The sequence below is a fragment of the Glycine soja genome, chromosome 11 (genome assembly GCF_004193775.1).
Source record: "Glycine soja cultivar W05 chromosome 11, ASM419377v2, whole genome shotgun sequence".
NCBI lineage: Eukaryota > Viridiplantae > Streptophyta > Magnoliopsida > Fabales > Fabaceae > Glycine > Glycine soja.
This window is the reverse complement of record NC_041012.1, coordinates 34,116,364-34,142,941: the sequence shown is the minus strand read 5'-3', so window position 1 is coordinate 34,142,941 and position 26,578 is coordinate 34,116,364. Positions and strand designations below refer to the sequence as shown.

The 26,578-nt window shown below is 33.2% G+C and overlaps 1 protein-coding gene and 2 pseudogenes across 1 annotated transcript; all 3 read left to right on the top strand.

Annotated features, from left to right (window-relative positions):
- The first annotated feature begins 11,865 nt into the window (after window positions 1-11,865).
- Window positions 11,866-16,174, top strand: LOC114373234 (annotated as a pseudogene).
- Window positions 16,175-20,769: 4,595 nt separating this feature from the next.
- LOC114373761 (polypyrimidine tract-binding protein homolog 1-like) lies at window positions 20,770-22,861 on the top strand. The gene is made up of 5 exons (XM_028331293.1): window positions 20,770-21,102; window positions 21,177-21,254; window positions 21,396-21,456; window positions 22,420-22,493; window positions 22,604-22,861. Exons 2-5 carry the CDS (start codon window positions 21,244-21,246, stop codon window positions 22,701-22,703), a joined length of 246 nt encoding a protein of 81 aa, XP_028187094.1. The 5' UTR covers window positions 20,770-21,102; window positions 21,177-21,243; the 3' UTR covers window positions 22,704-22,861.
- A 1,855-nt stretch (window positions 22,862-24,716) lies between these two features.
- LOC114373233 lies at window positions 24,717-25,767 on the top strand (annotated as a pseudogene).
- The last annotated feature ends 811 nt before the right edge of the window (window positions 25,768-26,578 follow it).

Below are 26,578 nucleotides of genomic sequence, written 5' to 3'. Positions count from 1 at the left end.
AATTTTATAATCCTTAGTGATTCCTCTTTTGACTTTGTGGTTTGCTAATATCTTCTTAAAATATAATAGTGTGGGTTTGAAAATGCCAACCATATCAAATCAATTAACTCATATTTTACTTACCTAATGTATAAATTAGTGTTATAAATAAAATCAATAAAATGGAAATAAAGCACAATTGAATTATGAAGTAAAGGAAGGAAATGATGCTTTTGATTGAGAACCCTTTGGTGAGAGATGACTTTTTTTTTCAACCATGATATGGATACAAAATAGTCCCGTGATTAACCTTTGTTGAGTATTGTGAGCATATACAAGATGTGCATTTTCTTTTAAAGGATCAATGGTGATTCAAATCTTAAATCATTTGATTAAGAGATACAAGTCGCTATTTATTTTTAGTTGATAAAGTTTATAGACAACATAAAATATATATTTAGAGAAAATTAGTGCGCTGAAAATAATTTTCTATAAAGGTGAGGAACGTAAAGGAAGGGGGATATGGAGCATGATTAGAAGGGGAAGTGGAAGCGAACTATGGGAAGGACTAAATATTTAATCTTATAATAACGCAGTTCCGTCCCTAAGTGAAGGGTACCTTTTTTAATATAGTTATTGTTTTGTACATACAAATTTGGAGATCAAATTATTGACTACGTACTTCAAACACAATGATCTGCTAACCATATTAATTAATAACTTGTAGCCTTTGTGTGTATATTAGTCACAAAGAAGCAAACGAACCGATCGAAGAGTTCTGTACGTCTCCAACAGATTGAGGAGAAGGTTGAATAATGAAGGAAAAAATGATGATTTTAAGAACATTGGTGTGAGAGATGATTTGTTTCTTATACAAGACGTAATTAATATATATATATATATATATATATATATATAAGAAATAAATATTTAGAGAAAACCAGTGTGTTGATTTGAAGGGGAAGGAGATCACTAGGATATGGGAACAAATATTTAATCTTATAAAAATAAAAATATTATTATATTTGAATTAAAATATTTTAATTTGATACATGGATCCTTCATACTTTTACTGCTAGTGGTAGAATATTAATTGAACAATGATATGTTTTAAAAATTAAAGTATATATTATTTAAACTTTAAAATTTTAAAACATCAAATAATTTTAAAATAAAAGAAGAAGAGTAAAACATCTAAATATATGACAAGGAAATAACAGTGTACTTCGTAGAGATATTGATATGTTGATGAAGTGTTGACATGAGTGATACACCTTAGTTTCATATATGTATCACTCTTGTATCAACACTTTTATTAAATGTTGAAAAATAAGTTAAAATTGTTTAATTTTAAAATTAAGAAAATCAAAATTATAAAATTAAAAATAAGATGACTAAAATTATATATTAATAAGTATAGAGACCAAAATTTTAATTAAGTCTAAAATATTAAAATCTTTCATTTTTCTATTATGTATAGTCTAAAATATAGTTTTACTCGCTCTTGCCTACTTTTAATAATGATACATAGGTATGCTGCGGCAGAGGATGATTATTTTTCATTGTGCCAACCTAATTGGGATGATGGGAGATAATTAACGGGATGCTTGTGCATATCTAGCTTCTATTAAAAAAAATAAAAACAATCTCCCATATCTCAAACTTGAGATTTGGATATTATCTTAGTCCACCCATGCATTGACATAATCAACAACTAGACCTTTTTCTGAGGCTTATATCAAATCCATCTTTTGAACCCTTAGATATATACCGATAATAAACAAGGATATGGTGCAACTCAAGCTGGTAGCCTTAACCTTGATGTTGTGATCATGGTGGAGCTTTGAGGGTGCAGTGGGAGACCCTCGACTCTTTTTACTCAAATGTGATTGCAGCGTATTCACGGTACCCAACTTGTCCAACTTCTACCGAAACCTAAACGCAAGTTTTGCAGACCTGATAACACAGGTGAGCAACCAAAGCAAGATCTTTGCCACGGCTCAACTAACCATTGGAACAGATCCTGTCTATTCTATGTTTCAATTCAGGAACTATCTTTCCAACAGTGACTGCACCACCAGTCTCGCCACGGCTACCGCCAAAGTCCGCAACTGTTCTGCTGGAGCCAACGTTGCCCGTGTCATTTATGACGGCTAGCTGCTTCCTCAGGTACACTTCCTTCTATTATTTGTTCAGTCATCCATTCTCATGGCCAATAATATTCAAAAATGATATTTTTCGCACTCTTGTTGTGTACAATTTGATGAGTGGAAAGACTAATTAAAGAGAGAGAGTGTGTGACAATTGAAACAATACAAATAGACACGGGACAAAGATATATAAAGTGTGTTTATATCGATAAAACATGAACAAACTTATTAGTTTTTAAAATAATTACGTTAAAAAAATCGTACTCCTATTAAAGGTATGATTTCTAATATTTTTTTCTTATTTATAAATCAAAGTGTATGCATATGGAGTCAAGGGCTACTCCCTAATACATCAATGACAATCCTTCTACTTCCAACTGAAAAGAGAAACATCTTGTATAACCATCCTAAATCTATAGTCATATGCAGTCACCCCAAACAAGCACCATGTATCTATACATTCAATTGCTTCTGATAAGTTTAAAAACTTATATTTATTGTACTTGCTTATTGAAGTCTTAATATTATTATTCAGTCGTTGAATCTAGCATAACTTTTTCTTCTTTAAATTTAATGAAATGGGTCCTGTTTCTTAAAATTAAATCCTGGAAATAAAACATTATAAACTGTGGATTAGTTATTTTAATATGTTTATGTAGGTTGACAGTTCATGAAAATAAGTCATGATTGGCTTCAATATTTGATACTTTCAAATGTGTTGACTGTTGAGGTATGAGAGCAATGACTTCTTTGCCCAGATCTAGGGGTGAGAATAGGTTAGCCAGATCAGGCTTTAAAAGATCTGAGCCTAGTCTACGATGAATTTTTTTAGGCCTATAGCCTGACCTATAGCCTATCAAAGACTTTTATTTTGACTCGGTCTGACCTTCTTAAAAGTGTAGCCTGACCTGATAGCCTTCTTAAAAGTCTTCTTCACATTAATTGAAGTTTTTTTCCTCTTTCTCCCGACAATTGGTTCTTCATGTTCATTTTCTTGATTGTTAGCTTCTACTTGAGTTGAATCTGTAGGAACTTGTACATTCACCTCATTCTTATTTGCATGAGTGGATGCTACACAACATAGGACAACAAGTAATAGGAAAAAGCTATCTAAATATAATAGTTATAATGACATGTAAAAAAGTATTGATAGAAATCATATATCACCAAGTAACAAAAAAAAAAACAATGTGAACATGCCTAAATCAAGACTCATAATGAAACTTGTTAAAGGAATAAGAAGATGAAAGAAAAAATGACAAGGTTTTGAAGTTTTACCTCTATCAAAGCTTGAAGTGAAAAGGATAGGATTTTTGTTTGCTTTGCCATTTTTGTTAGTTGTGTTCTCTATTTTACTTCAAAAAGTAATTGGAAAAGGAAACGTTAAAAGGAATAGGAAAATAAGCCAATAAAAATAATGAGGAATATAAAGGGAATGAACTGAATCTCTTAAAACTAGTAAAAAGAATGAAACGACAGTCAACACATGACTCACACCACTTAAATTGTAATTAAAGTCTTACTTGATTATAGAAATGGAAGTTATGGAGCAGTAGTGTGTAATCAAAGTTTGCTAGTTTCAAAAAAAAAATATTAATTATATCGTGCGTTCTGTTCAATGCAATGACACATATATATTGGTACCCAAAAAAATAATATAAGTATATATACATATATATAGGTCGGCCTATCAGGCTTTTTAATAAGCCTAAGTCTGGTCTATTTAATTTAATAGGCTTTTAAAAAAAGCCCGAGCTTAACCTTTTTATTAAATAGGTCAGTCTAGGTCAGGCTTTATGTAGGCTAGGTTATAGGTCCTTGTAGGCCGGCTTGACCTATTTCCACCCCTACCCAGATCATGCCTCGTAGTAGCATACATTTGTGGAAATCAGACTGTGGATGAAAGCACAACTATCAGTGAAGCTGGACAGCAAGTGCTAATGGATCTACAAATAGCAACACAAAAAATGGCTTCTATGCAGCCACCAACAAGACACATACATGTGGCTGGGGTGCAATCTATCCCATTGCAATCTATCCCACTGCTTGTCAGTTGAACATAGCAGCATACAAGGTTGTCTACCCAAAACAAATCGTAGGGCATTCAATGTTGGGTGCTTTATTGTAGAAGCAAAGCTTCATGATGAATCAAGATTGATTCAAAGATGTTATGATGATAACAAAGATGATGACAAAAAGCTCAAAGGTCAATCAAAGAATGAGTTCAAGATGTTCAAGATAGAATCAAGAACACTTCAAGATTCAAGAGGAAAGTTGAAGAACACTTTAAGATTCAAGAGGAAAGTTGATTTCAAGAATCAAGAATCAAGATTCAAGGATCAAGCTTCCAAGAATCAAGATCAAGATTCAAGACTCAAGATTCAAGAATCAAGAGAAGACTTAATCAAGATAAGTATGAAAAGGTTTTTTCAAAAACTGAGTAGCACATGGATTTTTCTCAAAACATGTTTACCAAAGAGTTTTTACTCTCTGGTAATCAATTACCAGATTATTGTAATCGATTACCAGTAGCAAAATGGATTTGAAAAAGTTTTCAAATGAATTTACAACGTTCCAATTGATTTCAAAAAGCTGTAATCGATTACAATGTTTTGGTAATCGATTACCAGTGCCTTTGAACATTGAAATTCAAATTCAAATGTGAAGAGTCACATCCTTTCACATAAAAGCTTTGTGTAATCGATTACACTAATTTGGTAATCGATTACCAGTGATTGTTTCTGAATAAATCAAAAGATGTAACTCTTCAAATGGTTTTTGACTTTTTCAAATTGGTTTTAAGTTTTTCTAAAAGTCATAACTCTTCTAAATGGTTCTCTTGACCAGACATGAAGAGTCTATAAAAGCAAGGCTTTGTTTTGCATTTTCAATAAATCTTTCTAACAATTCAATACAATCCTTTACAAGCCTTGAATCTCTTTGAACTTCTTCTTCTTCTTTGTGCCAAAAGCTTTCCAAAGTTTTCTGGTGTTCTAAACCATGAAAACTTGTGCTATTCATTCTTTTCATCTCTTCTCCCTTTGCCAAAAAGAATTCGCCAAGGACTAACCGCCTGAATTCTTCGCCAAGGACTAACCACCTGAATTCTTTTTGTGTCTCTCTTCTCCCTTTTCCAAAAGAACAAAGGACAAACCGCCTGAATTCTTTTGTGTCTCCCTTCTCCCTTGTCAAAGTATTCAAAACGACACAGTCTGAGAATTCTTTTGATTCTTCCCTTTCCCTTATACAAAAGATTTCAAAGGACTAACCGCCTGAGAATTCTTTTGTATCCCCATTCACATAGTATCAAAGGTTTAACTGCCTGAGATCTTTGTCTTAACACATTGGAGGGTACATCCTTTGTGGTACAAGTAGAGGGTACATCTACTAGGGTTTGACTGAGAACAAGAGAGGGTACATCTCTTGTGGATCAGTTCTAGTGGAGGGTACATCCACTAGGTTGTTCAAAGAGAACAAAGGAGGGTACATCCCTTGTGGATCTTTGCTTGTAAAAGGATTTTTACAAGGTTGAAAAGAAATCTCAAGGACCGCAAGTTGCTTGGGGACTGGATGTAGGCACAGGTTGTTGCCAAACCAGTATAAAAACTCTTGTGTATTTGTCTCCTTCTTCCCTACTCTTTTACTTTTCGTTGTGCATTTTAATTTCCGCTTTTACTTTTGGTTAAGTTTCTCTTCTACTCCTTATTCTCTTAACATAGTAAAAGCCTTAGAAGAGTAAATTTTTAATTAGTAAAGGTTTAGGAATAATTAATTCAACCCCCCTTCTTAATTATTCTGAGGCCACTTGATCCAACAAGTGGTATCAGAGCAGGTATCTTGTAGAAAGTCTAACCACTTCAAGATTTATGGCCTCTTTAGATTCTTTGCCTTTGAAAAGTATTTTCAAGAATAGGTTATTCCAAGATTATGATGAAGACCAAGCCAACTTGTGTCTCATGACAAAATCTGATGAGAATAACAAAGAAGATTCTGTAAGGAAGAAGTGGTACATAGACAGTGGATGTTCCAAACACATGACGGGTGATGTATCCAAATTCACAACTATTTCCCCCAAGAAAAGTGGACACGTTACATATGGCGACAACAATAAAGGCAAAATTATTGGAGTCGGTAAAATAGGTACGAGTTCTTCTACTCCTATTGAAAATGTGTTGCTTGTAGAAGGTTTGAAGCATAGCTTATTAAGTGTTAGTCAATTATGTGATAGAGGATATAATGTATCTTTTGATTCTGAAAAATGTGTTATTAAGCATGAGCATGACAAAGATATTGAACATATAGGTTTTAGAGAAAATAATGTTTACATGATTGATTTAAAACAAAAATCTGAAAATGATAGATGCTTTTTAAGTAAAGATTGTGATCCATGGTTATGGCATAAGAGAATTGCTCATATTAACATGGATCATCTAAATAGATTGATTTCAAAAGATCTAGTCATTGGTTTACCTAAATTAAAATTTGAAAAAGATAAGTTATGTGATGCATGCCAAAAAGGTAAACAAACAAAAGTATCTTTTAAATATAAAAATATTGTTTCCACCACTCAACCATTGCAATTATTACACATGGATTTGTTTGGACCATCCAGGGTCATGAGTTTTGGTGGAAGTTACTATGCATTAGTAATTGTTGATGACTATTCTAGGTATACTTGGACTTTATTTCTTAGGCATAAAAATGATGCATTTCATGCATTTAGAAGACTTGCCAAAGTCATTCAAAACGAAAAGAATCTCAAAATTATCTCCATCAGAAGTGATCATGGAGGTGAATTTGAAAACAATGATTTTGAAATGTTTTGTGATGAATATGGCATAGAACACAATTTCTCTGCACCTAGGACACCCCAACAAAATGGAGTAGTAGAAAGAAAAAATAGAGCCCTAGAAGAAATTGCTAGAACTCTTTTAAATGACACACCTCTTCCAAAATACTTTTGGGCAGAAGTAGTTAACACCGCATGTTATATTATGAACAGAGCCTTAATCAGACCCATTCTTAAGAAAACCCCATATGAACTTTTCAACAATAGAAAACCAAACATTTCACATTTAGATGTTTTTGGATGTAAATGTTTTGTTCTAAACAATGGTAAAGAAAGCCTAGGAAAGTTTGAATCCAAGGCAGATGAGGGTATCCTCCTTGGGTATTCCTTACATAGTAAAGCATTTAGAATATACAACAAAAGAACCATGACAATTGAGGAATCAATACATGCTGCTTTTGATGAAACTAATATTACCTCCCTGAGAAAGGAGTTTGTTGATGATATTGCAGATACTTTGGAAGATACTCAAAATGAAGAAAGAAATCTTAAAAGAAAGAGAGATGATGAAGACAAGAATGATCAAGATGACACAACACAAGAAAATGATAATCTTCCCAAACAATGCAAAACTTCAAGAAATCATCCTATTGACAACATCATCGGTGATATCTCAAAAGGGGTAACAACTAGACACTCTCTTAAAGATTTATGCAATAATATGACATTTGTTTCATTAATAGAACCTAAAAACTTTAAAGAAGCTATTATAGATGACCATTGGATAGTAGCTATGCAAGAAGAATTAAATCAATTTGAAAGAAATGATGTATGGGAATTAGTAGAAAAACCTTCAGATTATCCAATCATAGGAACTAAGTGGGTATTTAGAAATAAATTGGATGAAAATGGTATAGTAATTAGGAATAAAGCTAGACTTGTAGCAAAAGGATATAACCAAGAAAAAGGTATAGACTATGAAGAAACTTTTGCACCTGTAGCTAGATTAGAAGACATTAGGATGTTATTAGCATATGCATCTGTTATGAACTTTAAATTATATCAAATGGATGTCAAGAGTGCTTTCTTAAATGGTCTAATTCAGGAGGAGGTATATGTGGAACAACCTCCTGGGTTTGAAGACTCACAAAAACTAGACCATGTCTATAGATTAAAGAAGGCACTTTATGGTTTAAAACAAGCACCTAGGGCTTGGTATGAAAGACTAAGTAAATTCCTATTAGAGAAGAATTTTACTAGAGGGAAAGTAGATACCACCTTATTCATAAAAAAGAAAGATAATGATATCCTGTTGGTACAAATTTATGTTGACGATATAATTTTTGGACCTACTAATGAATCTTTGTGCAAGGAGTTTTCTATTGATATGCAAAGTGAGTTTGAGATGTCCATGATGGGTGAGTTAAATTATTTTCTTGGACTACAAATCAAACAAACAAATGATGGGATCTTTGTCAATCAAGAAAAGTATTGCAAAGAACTCATTAAGAGATTTGGAATGGAAAACTCAAAACACTTGGCTACTCCTATGAATACAAGTTGTTATCTTGGCAAAGATGAATCCGGTCAACCGGTTGATCCAAAGCAATACAGAGGTATGATTGGATCTCTACTTTACTTATCTGCAAGTAGGCCAGATATTATGTTTAGTGTATTCATGTGTGCAAGATTTCAATCAGATCCAAAGTTTTCACATTTAATGGCAGTAAAAAGAATCATAAGATATCTATTAGGAACAGTTAGTTTAGGATTATGGTACCCTAAGAATTCTTTATGCAACCTAGTAGGATACTCAGATTCAGATTTTGCTGGATCAAAAACAGATAGGAAAAGTACTAGTGGTACATGTCAATTCATAGGGTTTGCACTTGTTTCTTGGAATAGCAAGAAACAAAATAGTGTAGCTTTATCCACAGCAGAAGCAAAATATATTTCTGCTGGTAGTTATTGTGCACAGATTCTGTGGATGAAGCAACAACTATCTGACTATGGAATAGTATTAGATCACATTCCCATAAAATGTGATAACACAAGTGCCATAAACATATCTAAAAATCCAGTTCTTCACTCTAGAACCAAACATATAGAAATTAGACATCATTTTATTAGAGATCATGTTCTAAAAGGTGATGTTGTGTTAGAATTTGTAGATACTAAAAATCAACTTGCAGACATCTTTACAAAACCACTAAGTAAAGATACCTTCTACAACATTAGAAGAGAATTAGGACTAATAGATGTCAGTGACTTATCCAAATAATCTTTATTATTATGATATTTGAAAAATTTACTATTTCTTTATTTGCATGGTATGTTTGAACAAATATTAAGTACGTTATTTGACTATGTGAATTTTATAATTAATCTATTCATGATTGTTGCTTCATGGTTCTTGCTTCATGATTTGGTTGATATTTTTCCATGAATGTTGTATGGATGCTTAGTTATATTTGTATGCTTCAAATTTGTTACGCACTTTGGCTTTTTGTTGATGCCAAAGGGGGAGAGAAATAGGGAATAAATCAAGAACTCACACAAGTAATTAACTTAATTTTAAATGAAGCATAAACTTAAAAACAATGGGGGAGAATGGAAATTTATGTGAGTGATCGACTAGGAAAAAGTGTGTGTGTGTGTGTTTCTTGATTTCAGAGTTGTCATCATAAAAAAGGGGGAGATTGTAGAAGCAAAGCTTCATGATGAATCAAGATTGATTCAAAGATGTTTTGTTAATAACAAAGATGATGACAAAGGTGATGACAAAAAGCTCAAAGGTCAATCAAAGAATGAGTTCAACATGTTCAAGATAGAATCAAGAACACTTCAAGATTCAAGAGGAAAGTTGAAGAACACTTCAAGATTCAAGAGGAAAGTTGATTTCAAGAATCAAGAATCAAGATTCAAGGATCAAGCTTCCAAGAATCAAGATCAAGATTCAAGACTCAAGATTCAAGAATCAAGAGAAGACTTAATCAAGATAAGTATGAAAAGGTTTTTTCAAAAACTGAGTAGCACATGGATTTTTCTCAAAACATGTTTACCAAAGAGTTTTTACTCTCTGGTAATCAATTACCAGATTATTGTAATCGATTACCAGTAGCAAAATGGATTTGAAAAAGTTTTCAAATGAATTTACAACGTTCCAATTGATTTCAAAAAGCTGTAATCAATTACAATGTTTTGGTAATCGATTACCAATGCCTTTGAACGTTGAAATTCAAATTCAAATGTGAAGAGTCACATCCTTTCACATAAAAGCTTTGTGTAATCGATTACACTGATTTGGTAATCGATTACCAGTGATTGTTTCTAAATAAATCAAAAGATGTAACTCTTCAAATGGTTTTTGACTTTTTCAAATTGGTTTTAAGTTTTTCTAAAAGTCGTAACTCTTCTAAATGGTTCTCTTGACCAGACATGAAGAGTCTATAAAAGCAAGGCTTTGTTTTGCATTTTCAATAAATCTTTCTAACAATTCAATACAATCCTTTACAAGCCTTGAATCTCTTTGAACTTCTTCTTCTTCTTTGTGCCAAAAGCTTTCCAAAGTTTTTTGGTTTTCTAAACCTTGAAAACTTGTGCTATTCATTCTTTTCATCTCTTCTCCCTTTGCCAAAAAGAATTCGCCAAGGACTAACCGCCTAAATTCTTTTTGTGTCTCTCTTCTCCCTTTTCCAAAAGAACAAAGGACTAACCGCCTGAATTCTTTTGTGTCTCCCTTCTCCCTTGTCAAAGAATTCAAAACGAAACAATATGAGAATTCTTTTGATTCTTCCCTTTCCCTTATACAAAAGATTTCAAAGGACTAACCGCCTGAGAATTCTTTTGTATCCCCATTCACAAAGTATCAAAGGTTTAACCGCCTGAGATCTTTGTCTTAACACATTGGAGGATACATCCTTTGTGGTACAAGTAGAGGGTACATCTACTTGGGTTTGACTGAGAACAAGAGAGGGTACATCTCTTGTGGATCAGTTCTAGTGGAGGGTACATCCACTGGGTTGTTCAAAGAGAACAAGGGAGGGTACATCCCTTGTGGATCTTTGCTTGTAAAAGGATTTTTACAAGGTTGAAAAGAAATCTCAAGGACCGCAGGTTGCTTGGGGAGTGGATGTAGGCATGGGTTGTTGCCAAACCAATATAAAAACTCTTGTGTGTTTGTCTCCTTCTTCCCTACTCTTTTACTTTCCGCTGTGCATTTTAATTTCCGATTTTACTTTTGGTTAAGTTTCTCTTCTACTCCTTATTCTCTTAACAACATAGTAAAAGCCTTAGAAGAGTAAATTTTTAATTAGTAAAGGTTTAGGAATAATTAATTCAACCCCCCTTCTTAATTATTCTGAGGCCACTTGATCCAACATTTATTAGACACTCAGAGACACCCTTTTTTGCTGATAACCAAACCATTGATATCAGCCCCTTCTTAAAACAAGGTACAAATGGCATAACTTCATTTAATAGATGTTGACTTGAATGAAAAATTTGGCCTACTAGTGTGCCATCTCTTTGTATAAGTAAAAATACTAGTAACAAATTATCTAACACATTATTTATTATGAGGCGTACTTATTTAATAAATCACACCCATGTTTTTGTAGTTTATAATAAATTCTAATGAATAATAAAAAATGTATTAAGAAGAGTATGTTAGAAAACGTGTTACTAGTACTTGTCGTACTATAATATCAACATCTTGAATGGACACATCATTCAGAATTGGTGTCAAGTTCTTTATTGCCTTGAAGGAGGAAGTTCAAGCAAGAAAGGGACAATTTTTGGTGGTGGTGTTGGAGGTAAAGTCCTTGTTGTGATCCTTCTTTAATTATTTCTCTGAATTTTAATTAGAAAGTCTTTATGTGATGTTTTGCATCCAACTATTACCCAATTACCATGTCTAAACATATATCATTGTTCTCCTAAACATAAATGGATTCATTTCTTCATTTATATATCAAGAAAACCAAACTTATATATTACTTAGCATGTAACTTATTGGGAGCAACTAACTTGAAAATTGCAACCATGTACAAGTATAGTGATTTGAAAGCTGCAACTAAATATTTCAGTGAGAAAAATAAGCTAGTAGAAGGGGGCTTTGGTGCTATATACTAGGTAATAACTTGAGTTGTTCCTCACATTTCAATAATGACTCTAACATTGTCTTTGGATGAAGGATTTAAAAATTTCTAAGAAATTCAAATACACAACATTTTAATTGCCTTGATTTAAATTCCTTTCATTTTGTAAACATTTTGTTTGGATGAAGCAATTCAATTTCTTGTATTTTCATTTCCTTGTTTGGATAAAGTAATTGAATTTCAATGAAATTCAAATTTTCATTTTTAAATAAACTGCAGTACATATAAAATAAATAAATACTAACTAAACTCCAGTACATATAATCATTGGCAATTGATCACCAACAATTTTATTTTATCTGCAGCTTTAATTAGAAGCCAGTGGGCAATTACAACGAAAAACTAAAACAAAAGAGAGAGAGAGAGAGAGAGAGAGAGAGAGAGAGTACTACTAGTTTTGAGATACTGTTATTATAGTGTCTAACCGTATGAGAGTATGCATGACTTTCTCCACATTTGTATTTTATGCAGAAAAAAGCTTAGAGAGTAATTTAGATTCATTGGCATTCATGACAAGGCACTTCTGATTTTGGAACTAATGCCTTATTGCCTTATTGATCCTATGATTTCACTCTTAAAATAGAGTTTTCTACAGCAAAAAAAAAACTAGCCAAAACATGGTTTCTTCTGCCAGTACAAAACTTTTGAAAAGACTAGGTCTTACTGAATCAAAGTAATGTAAATACAAAACAAGGAATATATAGTGTAAATTTAAATGCAGTCCCAGGGATGAGGACATGCCCAAGTTACCCAAGAAAAGCCAGGATAGTGTAATTGCTCAGGCATGTGATTATCCCATTCGTCTTCCGTCTATTCCCGATTCTGTTATTAAAGATATAAAAACCTTCATAGAGACTAAAAGAGAGGTTTTATGCGTTTTAGCAGTCCTCATATGACTCCTTGGCCTACTGAAGGACTTGGATATGTGAAGTCATACTGAGTTGGGTTTTGCTAGATTGAAACTAATAGGGTAGACTAAGAATGGGCAGAAACCTCATTCATAGAATTTATCTCACAATGTCCATGGCCTTTGCCAAATATATAGCAGTAGCAGCACCACATGGGACTTTGACCAAAGTCAATGATAATAATAATTTAGACTTATCATAAATTTGACCAAAATTTTGTTCTAAATCATAGATTCTATATCATGAGAAAGAAAAGTTTCTTTAACCTTGTTCTAAGTCTAAAATTCAGAATTCACAAGCAGTTTATATATTAGGAGTTGACAATAAAGTTTCAACATGAACATATTAGACATGGATCTACTGATAAACAAAATATTATACATGGATCATGGATATTTTTCTTTAGAGAGGGAAATTCTGAGCAATGGGCCGAAATAATACTCAAATCAATATTCTTATAATACAACCATAATTGTTGAAAGAAATCAACCTTTACATGTATTATCTCCAAAATCTCCCTAAACTGTTAGCCATGATGGAGATTATCAAGACAAAACTTTTCATCCAAAATGCAATGAAGTCTGGAGACTTATTGTTTAGAACAACATCTCGAGCTTATTTTATTCACAATAGAACAAAACACTTGGAACATGAACATACCTTAAAGAAATTGACATTTTGGGATACAGAAAAATAAATATTTAAACAAAAAGTGGAGGTACTTGTTCGTAATACTACATGCATATAGGAAAAATAAGTGGATAATTGAGATGCAGAAATTTGAGACAATCATTAACAATGATTATTCAAATTAGAGATTATGGATCACAAATACAAGCACAAATCAGAGGTATGCAATTCTCCTGATCAGCTTGATCAACTAAAGTAAATAAGGCACACAAATACAAAACAATGAACACGTTTACCAACCCACATGTTGGCTTAAGCTCCAATACAATAAGAAATAGCAAAGGACATGTCTAAAGGTACCAAATAGAGACAAGTAACACAACTCACCTGGGCTTTCATATTCAAACAATAGTAGAAATGAAATATGAATTTCAAAGAAGCATAAAATACAATGATAAACCGTTAGCATGCTTGAAATCAAACCAAAGTGATTTAAATTAAACCAATCTATCGATTATATCTCTATTTCTCTTTGATGCATATTCACAAACATATGCTGCTCACAACTTATCTCAACTCCAAACCCATCCAATTCCACACCCACCAACATATAAAAATCATTGAAACAAAATAAATGAAATAGAAAACGAAACATAAATCAATAAAATCAAGTGAACCTTGTAGCTAAAAAAATGAAATCAAAATCAAAGAAACATAAGCTTGAGAAAAGAAAAAAACAGAGATGAACGAGAGAGAGAGAGAGAGAGACCTATGAGTGAGAGGAAGAAAAGATTGTAATGGACAGAAAGAAAAACATATTTTTCGATGGAGGTGGTAGCTCGTCACGTCAAGGTGTGTTGAGAGGGAGAGAGAGATACAGAGAGTGAGCATTGTGAGGTACAATGTTTTGTACAGAGTGAGGAATTTTAATTCCTTTGTTTTTGCTAAGAATTTGAAATTCTGTCAAGTTAGTCTATTAAAATGCTTTACAAAAATGATAACATAGCATCCAAACATAGCATAAGAGTATTGCTTCTAATGTGAAGTTGTCAACTAAGATCTCTCCATAAGCTAAGAAGGCAATATTACTTGTAAGCTACACATATAGTGATAGAGATAAATCACTTTCAAGTAGATTTTTTAATTCTAATGCTATTGAATAGGGGACGATGAAAAATGGGAAAATTGTTGCAGTAAAAAATTTAATTTCAAGAAAATCCAACAAGATAGATGACGATTTTGAAAGCAAAGTAATGCTTATAAGTAATGTTCATCACAGAAACCTCGTTCAACTTCTTGGTTATTGTAGTAAAGGCCAAGACAAAATTCTTGTTCACAAATACATGACAAACAACAGCCTTGGCAAATTCTTATTTGGTAACTAACATGTTACTTTCCAATATAAGCATTTTGTGTAACTTTTCCTTTCTTTAATTACCCCTATTTTTTTACCTATAAATTTTTGAACATATAAACATGAGAAACAGGAAAAAAGAAAAGGTCCACTCAATTGGAGACAACGCTTTGATATAATTTTGGACACAACAAGGGGATTGGCCTATCTACATGTGGAGTTTCATGTTTCTATCATGCATAGAGATATTAAGAGTGTGGATATCCTCTTGGATGAAGAACTTCAACCAAAAATTTATGATTTTGGATTGGTGAAGTTTCTATCAGGAGACCAATCTCATCTTAGCACAAGATTTGGAGGGACAATGTAAGCTAAAATAAAATACCAACTACTCAGCCTGAAAACTTTTAAGAGTAAAATATATTGTCCTCACATGCATAATAGTCTCATAATTTCTTAATTTTATATGTGACATAAATGTTAGAAAAGGCTGAATATGCACTTCATGGTCAATTATTAGAAAAGGCTGATACATACAACTATGGAATTGTAGTCCTAGAAATCATTAGTGGTCCAAAGAGTATTGATGTGAAGGTTGTTGATGATGATGGTGAAGATGAATACCTTCTTCGACGAGTAAGGAATTTCCCATAAATGTGTACCATTTTTTTTTTGTTTTCTTGCAACATTTTACTTGGTTTTGACTACAATAGGCATGGAAATTGTATGAGAGAGGCATGCACTTGGAGTTAGTGGAAAAAATCTTAGATCCTAATAAATATGATGCAGTAGAAGTGAAGAAAGTTATAGACATTGCTTTGTTGTGCACTCAAGAATGGGCTACAATGAGGCCAACCATGTTTGAAGTAGTAGTTCTACTCAGTAGCAATTACATGAGCATATTAGACCTTCAATTCCTATCTTTATTGAGTCGAATTTCAGGCCCCATAGAGATATTTCTGGTTCAACCGATCCCTTTATGAGTAATATTGCTACTGCCTCAAATTCTATAGTACATGCTCAATGATTAAGTATATTATGTAAAAGGACATTTTTGTCTAATTCATTACTACCTTTGGTCTTATATATAAGAAAACATATGACTAATCATCAAGATCAAAGGGATTAAATTAGTTATTTTTCATTAATACCATCATAGATTCAAATTTTATTTCAAAAATACTCTCACTACTAAAATAAGTAGTTTCAACGACTGACGCTCAACAACGGTCCTCTCAAACCCATCGTTATTTTTTAAGCGGTGGTATTTTATTTGTCATACCCTAATTTCATCCGGGGACCATTGTTTGTCGGTATGAAGACCTTGTTTGACCACTTCAAAACATTTAACACCCATCACCATGGAATCCGTAAAGTTCTGTGACGTTTTGGAAAGAAACAGGCCAAAAACACAAAAATAAAGGTGTATTTAGCAAAGTGAAGGGGGTGTAAATGGATTGTCAAGCCCTAATTTTGTCCAGAGACAATTGTTTGTTGGCATATGGACCTCAATCGATCGCTTCGGAAAGCTTAACGCCTATTGCTGCAAGTTTCGTGATGTTTTGGAAAGAAAACAGTGAAAAACACAAAAAGCGGAAAAAGGGGGGTGCATCAGGAATATTCCTGAGTAAGCAACCAGCTCGCCCAGCTGGGCGGCAAGAACCTCCCCCCACTTTGTTGAAAATGGTTTCGGAGGCTTTTGTAATGCTTCCGTAACATTTTCGAAACCCTAAGTAAGCATATTTCACTCAAGATTGGTGAAAGGGAAGAGAAAAAAGAAGAAAATCAAGTCTGATATGCTTCCGTAACTTTTTCATAAAGTACGAAAAGGGGGGTTGAACTTAGCAATTTGGGGGGTGCATCAGGAAGCTTCCTAAGGAAGCCACCTGCTCGCCTGGGCGAGCTGAGCTCACCTAGGCGAGCTGAGGGGCAACCTCCTCCCCTTTTCTCCTATAAATAGGGGAAGGGGGTTGTGTAAAAAGCATCCCTGACCCCTATGTTGTGTATTTCAGGTGTTTTGAGTGAAAAAACTTGATTCCGTGAAGAAAATCCAAGCCAAGGTGCCTCCGTAACTCTTTCGAGATGTTTCCGTGGGTGATTCCATGAAGATATTCCACCGTTCTTCATTCGTTCTTCGGTCTTCAATTGGTAAGTGTTCGAATCCGAGGCTTTTAATTCATTTCTTGTTTCGTTTGCTTTCATCTTCATCTTGTTCACTTTCGGTTTTCTTTTCTTCCACTTTTAACGAGCTTTTAACCGTTTATTTAAGCCGTTACCTCGCCTAATAATTGATAAAATAAATTTCAACCGATCATTTGTGTTGTAATCTCATTTAATCACTGTTAAAGCAAAATCTAATCGATTGTTCACGCTGTAACCTCCGTTAAATAAAAAAAGGCAAAGTAATAATAAAATAATCAAAATATCTTAAAAAAATAATAATAAAATAATCAAAAAAATCAATCAGACATTTTTCTTTGAAAGTTTTCTTGAATGAATTGACTAATAACCAAAGTGAAACTAAGGCTAAAATCAACTCACAAATCAAGTTTTGTCCGCAAAAGTCACTTAAAACCGTTTTAAGGTCCAATGCCTTAAACGGTCCTCTTTGCTTTTAGCGGTTAACATGGACCGTTCAAAAGCATAAAATCAACACATAACTTTACCGCTTTACGCAGGAACTACGTAGGTACGATTTCTTCCCCACAAATCGAGGATACGTAGGAACAAAAGCCCCGCTTTTGTCGACCACCCCTTCTAAAAAAAACAAAAGATTGTTAATGGTCCAAATGCCTTAACGTTTCTCTCCTTTCAAAAGAACCAAGAGATCGTTAAATGGTCCAACGCCTTAAACGACTTTTGTTCGGTTAAAATCAATATTGCGAAAAAAGATAAAAACAACTTAACCAACGTTTAGTACAAAGAACTACGTAGGTCTGATTTCTTCATCGCAAATTGAGAAATACGTAGGAGCAAGGGAAACACCTTTATCGACCACAAAAAGATAAAAAATACATAAAAACATTAAAAAGGGGAAAATACGTAGTTTTGAAGTCATATTTGCACACTTGATTGAAGGCAGTTGTCTCTTGTGATGGACGCGTGGGGTGCTAATACCTTCCCCATGCGTAAAAACAACTCTCGAACCTTTCATGATTAAAGTTCGTAGACCACACATTTCGGTTTTTTCGACGTTTTCCATGAAAAAATGTTGGTGGCGACTCTGCGCGTTTTCCTCCCTTGGAAGACACACCTGTGAGCCTTTGCATCGCCCTCCCGTCGAAGGGTAGGTTGCGACATTAGTAAATAGAAGGAACATTTCAAAGACAATCATTTTCAAAAATTGTCTTTATATGAGGTGAGTTTTTATTTTTATTGTGACTGCTCAGCTCGAGCCCTAGCCTTCGTGGACTCCACTCACTCTTCTCTCTCAACCGCGTTGTGGAGGTCTACAATGCCGACACCCTCCGTCGTGACGCTGTCAAGGATCTTTAGCGCCTCGCCGAGATTTTCGTCACGACACTCAAACAAACTCTCGTCGATGACGGCTAGGTCCATCACGCCAAGAGGGCGCTCTCCGCCCTCCTCACTACCATGTTGTTTGACGACAAGAACGTTGCAACCAAGGGAATTGTATGCACCTGCTCTTTCAGCCACCAGATCTACATGATGAGCACTAGATCTAAAGAAGTCGGAGGTGTTGCTTGGCATGTGGAATTAATATCGCATCTTTTGCTGATACATTTCCTGCAAAAAAGGTATGCTAGAATACTTGAAGATTTCAAGAATGATCCTGCAAGTCAAGACATGCCTCTTGATATCCTTGTATGTTCTTTAGCTATATACAAATTTGTTTCAACAACACACTTTACCCCTTCTGCATCATTTTTGGTACATCTCTAATTTCTCCCTTTTCATTTTCCTTTATTTCTATCTTTTTCCTGGGAGTGGGTCTTCTAGATTCTATCCAGACTTCGTGAGCAAGTCCTTAGAGAACAGGGATTCAGAGATATCTTCAAGAAAATAAAGGTAAGATTAATTGTGCTAAAAGTTAATACTATTCAGTTAAAATGTTGAAGAAAAGTATGTCTATATCTGATATAGGGGGTTGAAATAATGTAACATCTGACATGAAGAATATAGTGAAATTTAATAGCATGTTGGCTAAAGGCCCAATGGATGGTATTGTATCAATGGACCATGTTGTTTTATTTTGCTCAAGATTTGTAATTCCACTCTTATTGAATGCAACAAGATGTAGAGAATGCAAATGCCATATCCCTATTTCAAAATGTTGTTCATCTTAATGATGCCATTGAAGATGAAGGGAAATGACTGGAGAATTTAGTTAGAGGAATTTTTGTAGGGAACATATTTGATCTTGGTGCTACACAGGTAAGATGATTTTCTTTATGTAATTTTGGTCACTTCTGCGGTAATGATTCTCGGTATAATAAATCCCACAAACTGTGAATAGACTCATTTGAGAAATTAACCAAACCGTATACATAGTTGATTTAATACTCAAGGAATAGTAGCTGTAAACTTACATATCAATAACAGTGTAACCAAATTACATAAGAATGACTTATGTTGAATAAAGGTTCCGAAGAGGGAAAAAGAAAAATCATAGAGAAGGAGGAAAATATCCAGATAGGGAAAGGGGGTGAGTTCTCATCATTTTCTTGCTTGGTTCTTTTACCCTTCTATTGGTCACCTGTGCCTTAAATCCTTTGGTTAGAAATCTTCCTTCTGATGCTTTAAGTTGTAGCAAGCTTATATGAGTTAGCAACTCCTATCTCACATGACACAACCAAATCATCTCACTCAGCCTTTGACTTGGCACCTGATTCAGCTTCATTCATTACATGCAAATAACTAAAATCGTTAGTCGTGGAATAGACTAAATTGGCCCACTTGTTCATGCAATGATTAGTTTTAGTTGATTAATGTTCCTTATTACTGTACCAATCCTTTATTGCTCCACTTTCCCATTGTCTTGTTTAGTTTAGTACATGGTGTGATTAGAATATGATGATCCTTCACTACCCTTAAATGGCATTTGCTAGTACTATGCTAGTTGTATGTGGCATTTACTCATCCTCTAATCTATCATCTATCTACACAACCATAGGCTGACAATTTGAGTAGGGAACCATATATAGTTCAAAGTTAACTTTATACTAATTACTAAATTTATTTGACTAATTGAAGAAGACAATTTTTGTAATTTATTACAATCATGCTAGAGCTTGGAGGATTATATAACTAGGTGTAGTTGATGGGTTACCTTTTCCTTCCCTCAATTTCTTGAAGCTTGCAGAGGTTTTCTCAAGGGATGGAGTGTCTTTTTCGATTACTTGTCAAAATCTTGTCCCTCAACCTTGGATTATTGATGATGACCTTGAAACTTTCAGAATGGCATGGAGCAAGAAGTCCTGGAAGAAGGCAAGTGTCATATAGCTATAGAAATGTACAAATTCTATGATACATTTTATGTCTTCTTCCATACTTTGTGTAGGGGTAGTGTCCTAATCAATTCTTTTACATTTGCAAGTAATCATATTTGTGGATAACTCTGGTGCAGATATCATTTTGGGTATTTTGCCATTTGTAAGGGAGTTGCTTTGACATGGGAGTCAAGTTTGCTAGCATTTTTCCTGTCTTTCATTTGTGTTTTTTGGTCTGGAAGTTCAAAACTTTTACCAAAACTAAATTCTGTCACTTGTGGTTCATCTTTCTTAATTTTTTGTTTTAAAAAGGATAGTGGTATCCTTTTTATCACTAAGCACAGTAGATCGATAATGTATTGAAATACTTGGAATTTATTTTGCATTATATGGAATGTGGAGGAACTGGAGATTTTGTAAATTTATAGTAAGTGCTTTAACTAGATCCACTGAACTTTTCTTGGTGGATGACATGATTCGTTTTTAGGATTGCCTTGTTTTAGATGTAATAGTATTATTAGTCTATTTTGAAATTTTTGTTTGATTTTTTTTCATTTGTAGCTCTTATGGCTTCTTGCTTCAACATATTTTATGTGATCTGAGTGCAAGTTATATTGGCTGCTAATGACTTACCTTCCATCAATGATGTGACTTACTCTGACCTAATTGAAATTATACCAAAGGTATCACAAAATTAAGTCCAACAATTTATGGCATCATAAAGTTCTTTCCTAACTTTTATCATGCTGATTGTCAGTTAAAGGATGAAGAAGGACGTCTCACGGGTGTCAGTACTTCAAATCTTCTAATTGCCAACTCCAGAAATGATTTACCTGTAAGTAATTTAGAAGAAGTATATTTTCTGTTATATTAGGAAAGTTATGGTTTCTATGTAGTTGTTGGCCTATGATGCCAGTTCATTGACTTGCTTCTTTCTTGTTTTGTTCAATGGATTCCATGTTATTGATCTTACAAGGGTGTCACAAGAACTTGCATACCTTGCTAATGATGTAGATCTTGTCATGTTAGAAGGGATGGTAAGGTCTTCCTTCCACATTATATATGCTTTATGTTAGCGGCATATTCCCACAGTTGCGTTGAACAAGTACTAGTAAGCTCTATTTTTGGGTTCTTAGTTTCTTTAACTCTTGTTCCAATGAGGCCTCTGCATACACTTTATCCACTCAACCTTGTCAGATATTGGTGCTTCATAAATATTGAACACTGACTTATTTGTTTTGACAGGGTCATGGAATAGAAACAAATCTCTATGCTCAATTTAAATGTGATTCCCTTAAGATTGGGAATGCATTTTTATCATTTTTTTACTTGCTTCTTAACAAATGAAAAATTGAAATTCTAATGATTATATTATTTCTTCTTATTTCTCATTATTTTATAGGTAAAACATCCTGAGGTTGCAGAATTTCTTGGGTCATGTTTGTATGACTGCATAACCAAATACGATGAAGTTTAGAGCTTATAATTAAGTTGATTCTTTACTTTGATAAATACCTAACATTATATTTGCAATTAGTCTAGGATTATTGTTTCAACTGCAAATTTCCAAATAATCAAAATTGAAATTTTAAATTTTTTCAATGTCAATTACTTTTTTTTTTGTAAACAAGGTCATTACTCATTAGAAGTCCAAATTTGGATCAACAATGCTGGAAAAAAAAATGAATCCATTAAATTTAATTAGATTGAATTAAAAAATATTTATTATTAAACATTTTATTTTATTTTGTATCAAATTGGATTCAATTCCGGTTAATGATTTTGATAGATTTATTTATAATGATTTTATTTTGTTTACGAGATAATCATATAGTTCAATAATAATAATTTAGCCCATTGGGCTATTTAGAAAGTGGAAATAGGGACAAAAGGTTATGCAAGTATCATTTTGAATAGCTAACCAAAAGTGAAATAGTTATGCACTACTTCCAATGTTTTCCTGACTCTGTATGTTTTGACAATGTTTAATGCCATGGCAGGCTCTGATTCAGTTCATTGATGCTGAGACCACTTCTTCAGTTAGGGATGCGCTGGATGGAAGAAGCATACCAAGGCAAGTAGTGCATTTTGTATTATTTCCCTTATTCTTCAACCTCGTCTATAATTCTAGTTATAGCTTGATTCATCATAAATTTGCTGAATCACTTGTGGTTTGGCATGTAGATACCTGCTTCCAGCCCATGGAGGTTCTTGTAACTTGCGAATTTCATATTCCGCACATAAAGATATGAATATCAAAATTCAGTCAAATCGCAGCAAGTAATGATGGTAGTATAGACAACTATCATATATTATTCTTCAGATTTTATCATTGGTTTTTCCTTAGAAACTCAAACAAATTGTGAAAGCTATTGTATTTTACTTTTTGCGGTGTTCTCTAATTTGCTAATTGATAAAGTCAGGATACAGTTGACTTGCCCAGACCACTTAGTAATTTTCTTGATCATTTTCTAGCTGTTTGATGCATTTTCTGTTGATATTGGTGAAATCCTTGTTCCTATGCTATTTAAAAGCATTCAATATTTTATCACATGATAGAAAATTAGTAAATTGTATACTTAATGACTTTTAACTACAGAAAACACTAAGTGACTTTTGATGAAAAATTTGAGTGTACACAAAGCTTTATTAAGTTTTTGCTAAACATTGTCCCTTAGTACAATGGATAAGCAATAAAAATATATATATAAAATAAGCATGCGTCTTGATTTGTGAACTAAGTATCTCCTCTATCAGTCTATTTAATACTACATAAATTTAGCAGGCTTATCCATCACTCTTATGATATAAAATCTTGCCAGTCAACCATTTTGGTTTAATGCATCTAGAGTCTATAATCTTGAGATCTCTATATTTGTTTAATGTACTCTATTATTTTTTAATGCTTTGATTCATGCATAACATTTACTTAACGTCATGGTTAAATTTCTATTTTATGAACTTTCTTTCTTTGATATTAGTCTTTTGTCAACAGTTAGAATTGTTGTTTTTTTTTCACGTGACTTTTCAAGGACTACACAAATCCCATTCTTCTCGTTCTTCTAATTTTGCTATATGTTCTTCTCAAAGATTAATTTTTTATTCATTTGTAATGGTTTTTTTAAATTATTTAAAAAAACACATTCTAAGACGGTTATATGAAAAACCGTTTTAGAATCATCAATACTTTTTTTAAAAAAATACATTTTAAGACGGTTTTCTGAAAAATCGTCTTAGAATCTCTACATTCTAAGACGGTTTTCTCGAAAAACCGTCTTAGAATCAATAATATATTTTATTTTTATTTTTTAAAAAATACATTCTAAGACAGTTCCGTAAAACATCATCTTAGAATGTCTACATTCTAAGGTGGTTTTCTAAAAAATCGTCTTAGAATTCTTAATATTATTGATTTTCTTTTAAAAAATATATTTTAAGATGATTATCTGAAAAACCGTCTTAAAAAGTCTACCATTCTAAGATGGTTTTCAGCTAAAAACCATCTTTGAAGGGCACCTTTTTCTAAGACGGTTATTTAGGGAACCGTCGTAGAAAATAGAGACTTTTTACGACGTTGACTATAACAACAATTAATAAACCAATGTAGAATGTCCAAAATAACTGTTGTAGAAAAGCGTTTTTCTAGTAGTGTCTTAAGAATATTAATTTGCTTAAGTGATGGTTAGATATAATGACACTATTCACAATCGAAGGAATATTTTTTCAACCAATGAGAATGAGTTATATTGTTAGTAGCTCATTAAATGCATCAACTTTTATTTTGGAAATGAGTTATATATCATTAATTGACTTCTGAATAAATTAATGATAGAAAAGAAAATTAGCCATTAAAGTGGTAATATGTTTCTTATAATTAAGACCAACAAAATATACCATTTTTTTCTTAATGCTTTCATCCCAAAATGACTGATGTTTAAGGGTTTTCACACAAATTATGAAAACAAGTATTTCAAGATGTAAAATGGTATTTATTAGGGAACAATTTTACTAAAATATACTTATTCTCTTTCTTAATTTCAATAAATGTATTATTAAGTTTTTCAATACAACATTATTTATTAGAGAATCAAATTGGATAGATGTTTTTATTGAAAATTGAGAGAATTAGTCAATATAAATTTTTAAATTCTTAAATATCAATCAATTTGAGACGATAGAGATAGTATTAAAAAATGGGTATAATTATTTGTAAATCTTAAGTATTTTAAAGACTAAATTACATATTGATATTCTTCTTTCGTCATGTGATGGGACTCAACATTAAAGGAGTCCGACGATGGGACGTTATCAAAGTCTGACGAGAAGGATTCCAAGAAGGGGGACGACAAAGGGTGGTGGTTGGGTTTGAACAAAAAACATTCATTTATCAGGGACCTCACACTACTACAAAAATAGGATTTATGATTTCCTACCTAACGTCGATTTTGATGAAAATTGACTTTACAAAATGCACGGTGGCATGTTTGTAAATAAAATGTCGTCATTGTTAACATCAGTTTTTAAAAAATCAATATTGATATTAGAATTTTAACATCAATTTTAATAAAATTGATTTTGTCAATACTCATTTAACATAGGTTTTTTAAACACCATTGTTGTGCATGCTTAGTTAACATCGGTTATATTTGAAATCGATGTTGTTTGAGATACCTTAATAACAATTTTTAAAATCAAACATTGAGTTTTTGATAATAATTTCAATTCATCTTAGTCCTGCGTGCCTAGAACCCGCCCCCTCTCTCTCTCTTAAAGGTCCATCTCTCGTCGACGGAGCCATCAAAGGTGAGTGACATGGTAAATGGACTCGGCTCCATTGTGTCACTGGACTCAATCCTCCACCTCAGCATGGGCCCACTCCTTCACAATCGCTCCTTCGCCCTAAGCTTCACTTAGATGCTCCATAGCCTCTACAAGTCCAAGGATGATCTCAAAGCATATTTTGCACACCCTAGCCATGACAGCATCATCAAGGGAAACATGCTCCCCATCATCAACGATCTCACTGACCTCATTACATTGTCAAGTTTTGTTGTTCATGTCAGCTTCTTGAAATTGAAGGAGGACACGGATAAGGATGAGGTGTTGGGTGTGGCCAGAGGAATTCCCAAGAGTTCTAAGCATATTAGTGATCAAGTTCAGCTTTTGGGGAGAATTTCTCACTGGGGAGAGCCAAGGGTTTCTTGATTGCTTCACTTGTGGTTTTTTTGGGACCAAGGGAGTTGGAGGCAATGGATTCAAACGAGGAGTTAGAGAATTACCAAAAGGATAAGGTTAAGGATCAAATCAAGAGTGTGGTTGCGGTTAATTATGTAATATTTGATATTTGATATTTTGATATAATGAACATTGTAGGCATTCAAACCTCCATTTGACATGAGCCAAGACATAGATTTTAGTGAAGATCCACATCCTGAATCGGCCCAAAAAGATCATTTAGTTTCTGAAGGGATTTGTGCTTGATCATGTGAGTCAACCCTGTGAAAATAACATGTTTTGTATCTGATCAACATTGTTGTGTGGAAGGTGCCAATGATGCATTCAGATCACAAGCACAAATGCATTCTATTGAGATTTTTGTAGCATTATCAAATCCACAGGGACTTTGGTTGTACTTAAGTTATGCAAACCCAATTATTATGCAATGAGAAGAAAGAGAAGAAAATAGAGACAGAATTGTAAATGCGAAATTTGGAGTACGACAAAGAACAAGAAGAAAGATAGCAAGAAAAATAAACAATAATTTAAATGCAAAAAAATGGAATAATAAACAAGAAGAAAACAAAGATAATTAAAAGATGATATCAAAATGCAATTATATTGGGGCCTAGCATGCCTTATTTGCCTAAGATGTATGATTTTAGATTTTTCTCTATCAATTTGATGAATTTTTCCTACCCACATCTATTAATATGCTCAACCCGGATCCCTCATGATGAAGAGCCTAATTTATGTATTCTCTCTCAAATCCCTTTGCAAAGATGAAATCATAAACAACATTAAGTATAAAGATGTATGCAGAGGCACAACAAAGTCACTCTATCCCTAGCAATGCAATGTTGAGATGTCCTTTATCAGTTCTTTAGATATTACTATTTCCCAATTAATAACCCCTAAAACTAATGCATGTAAGACCTTCCT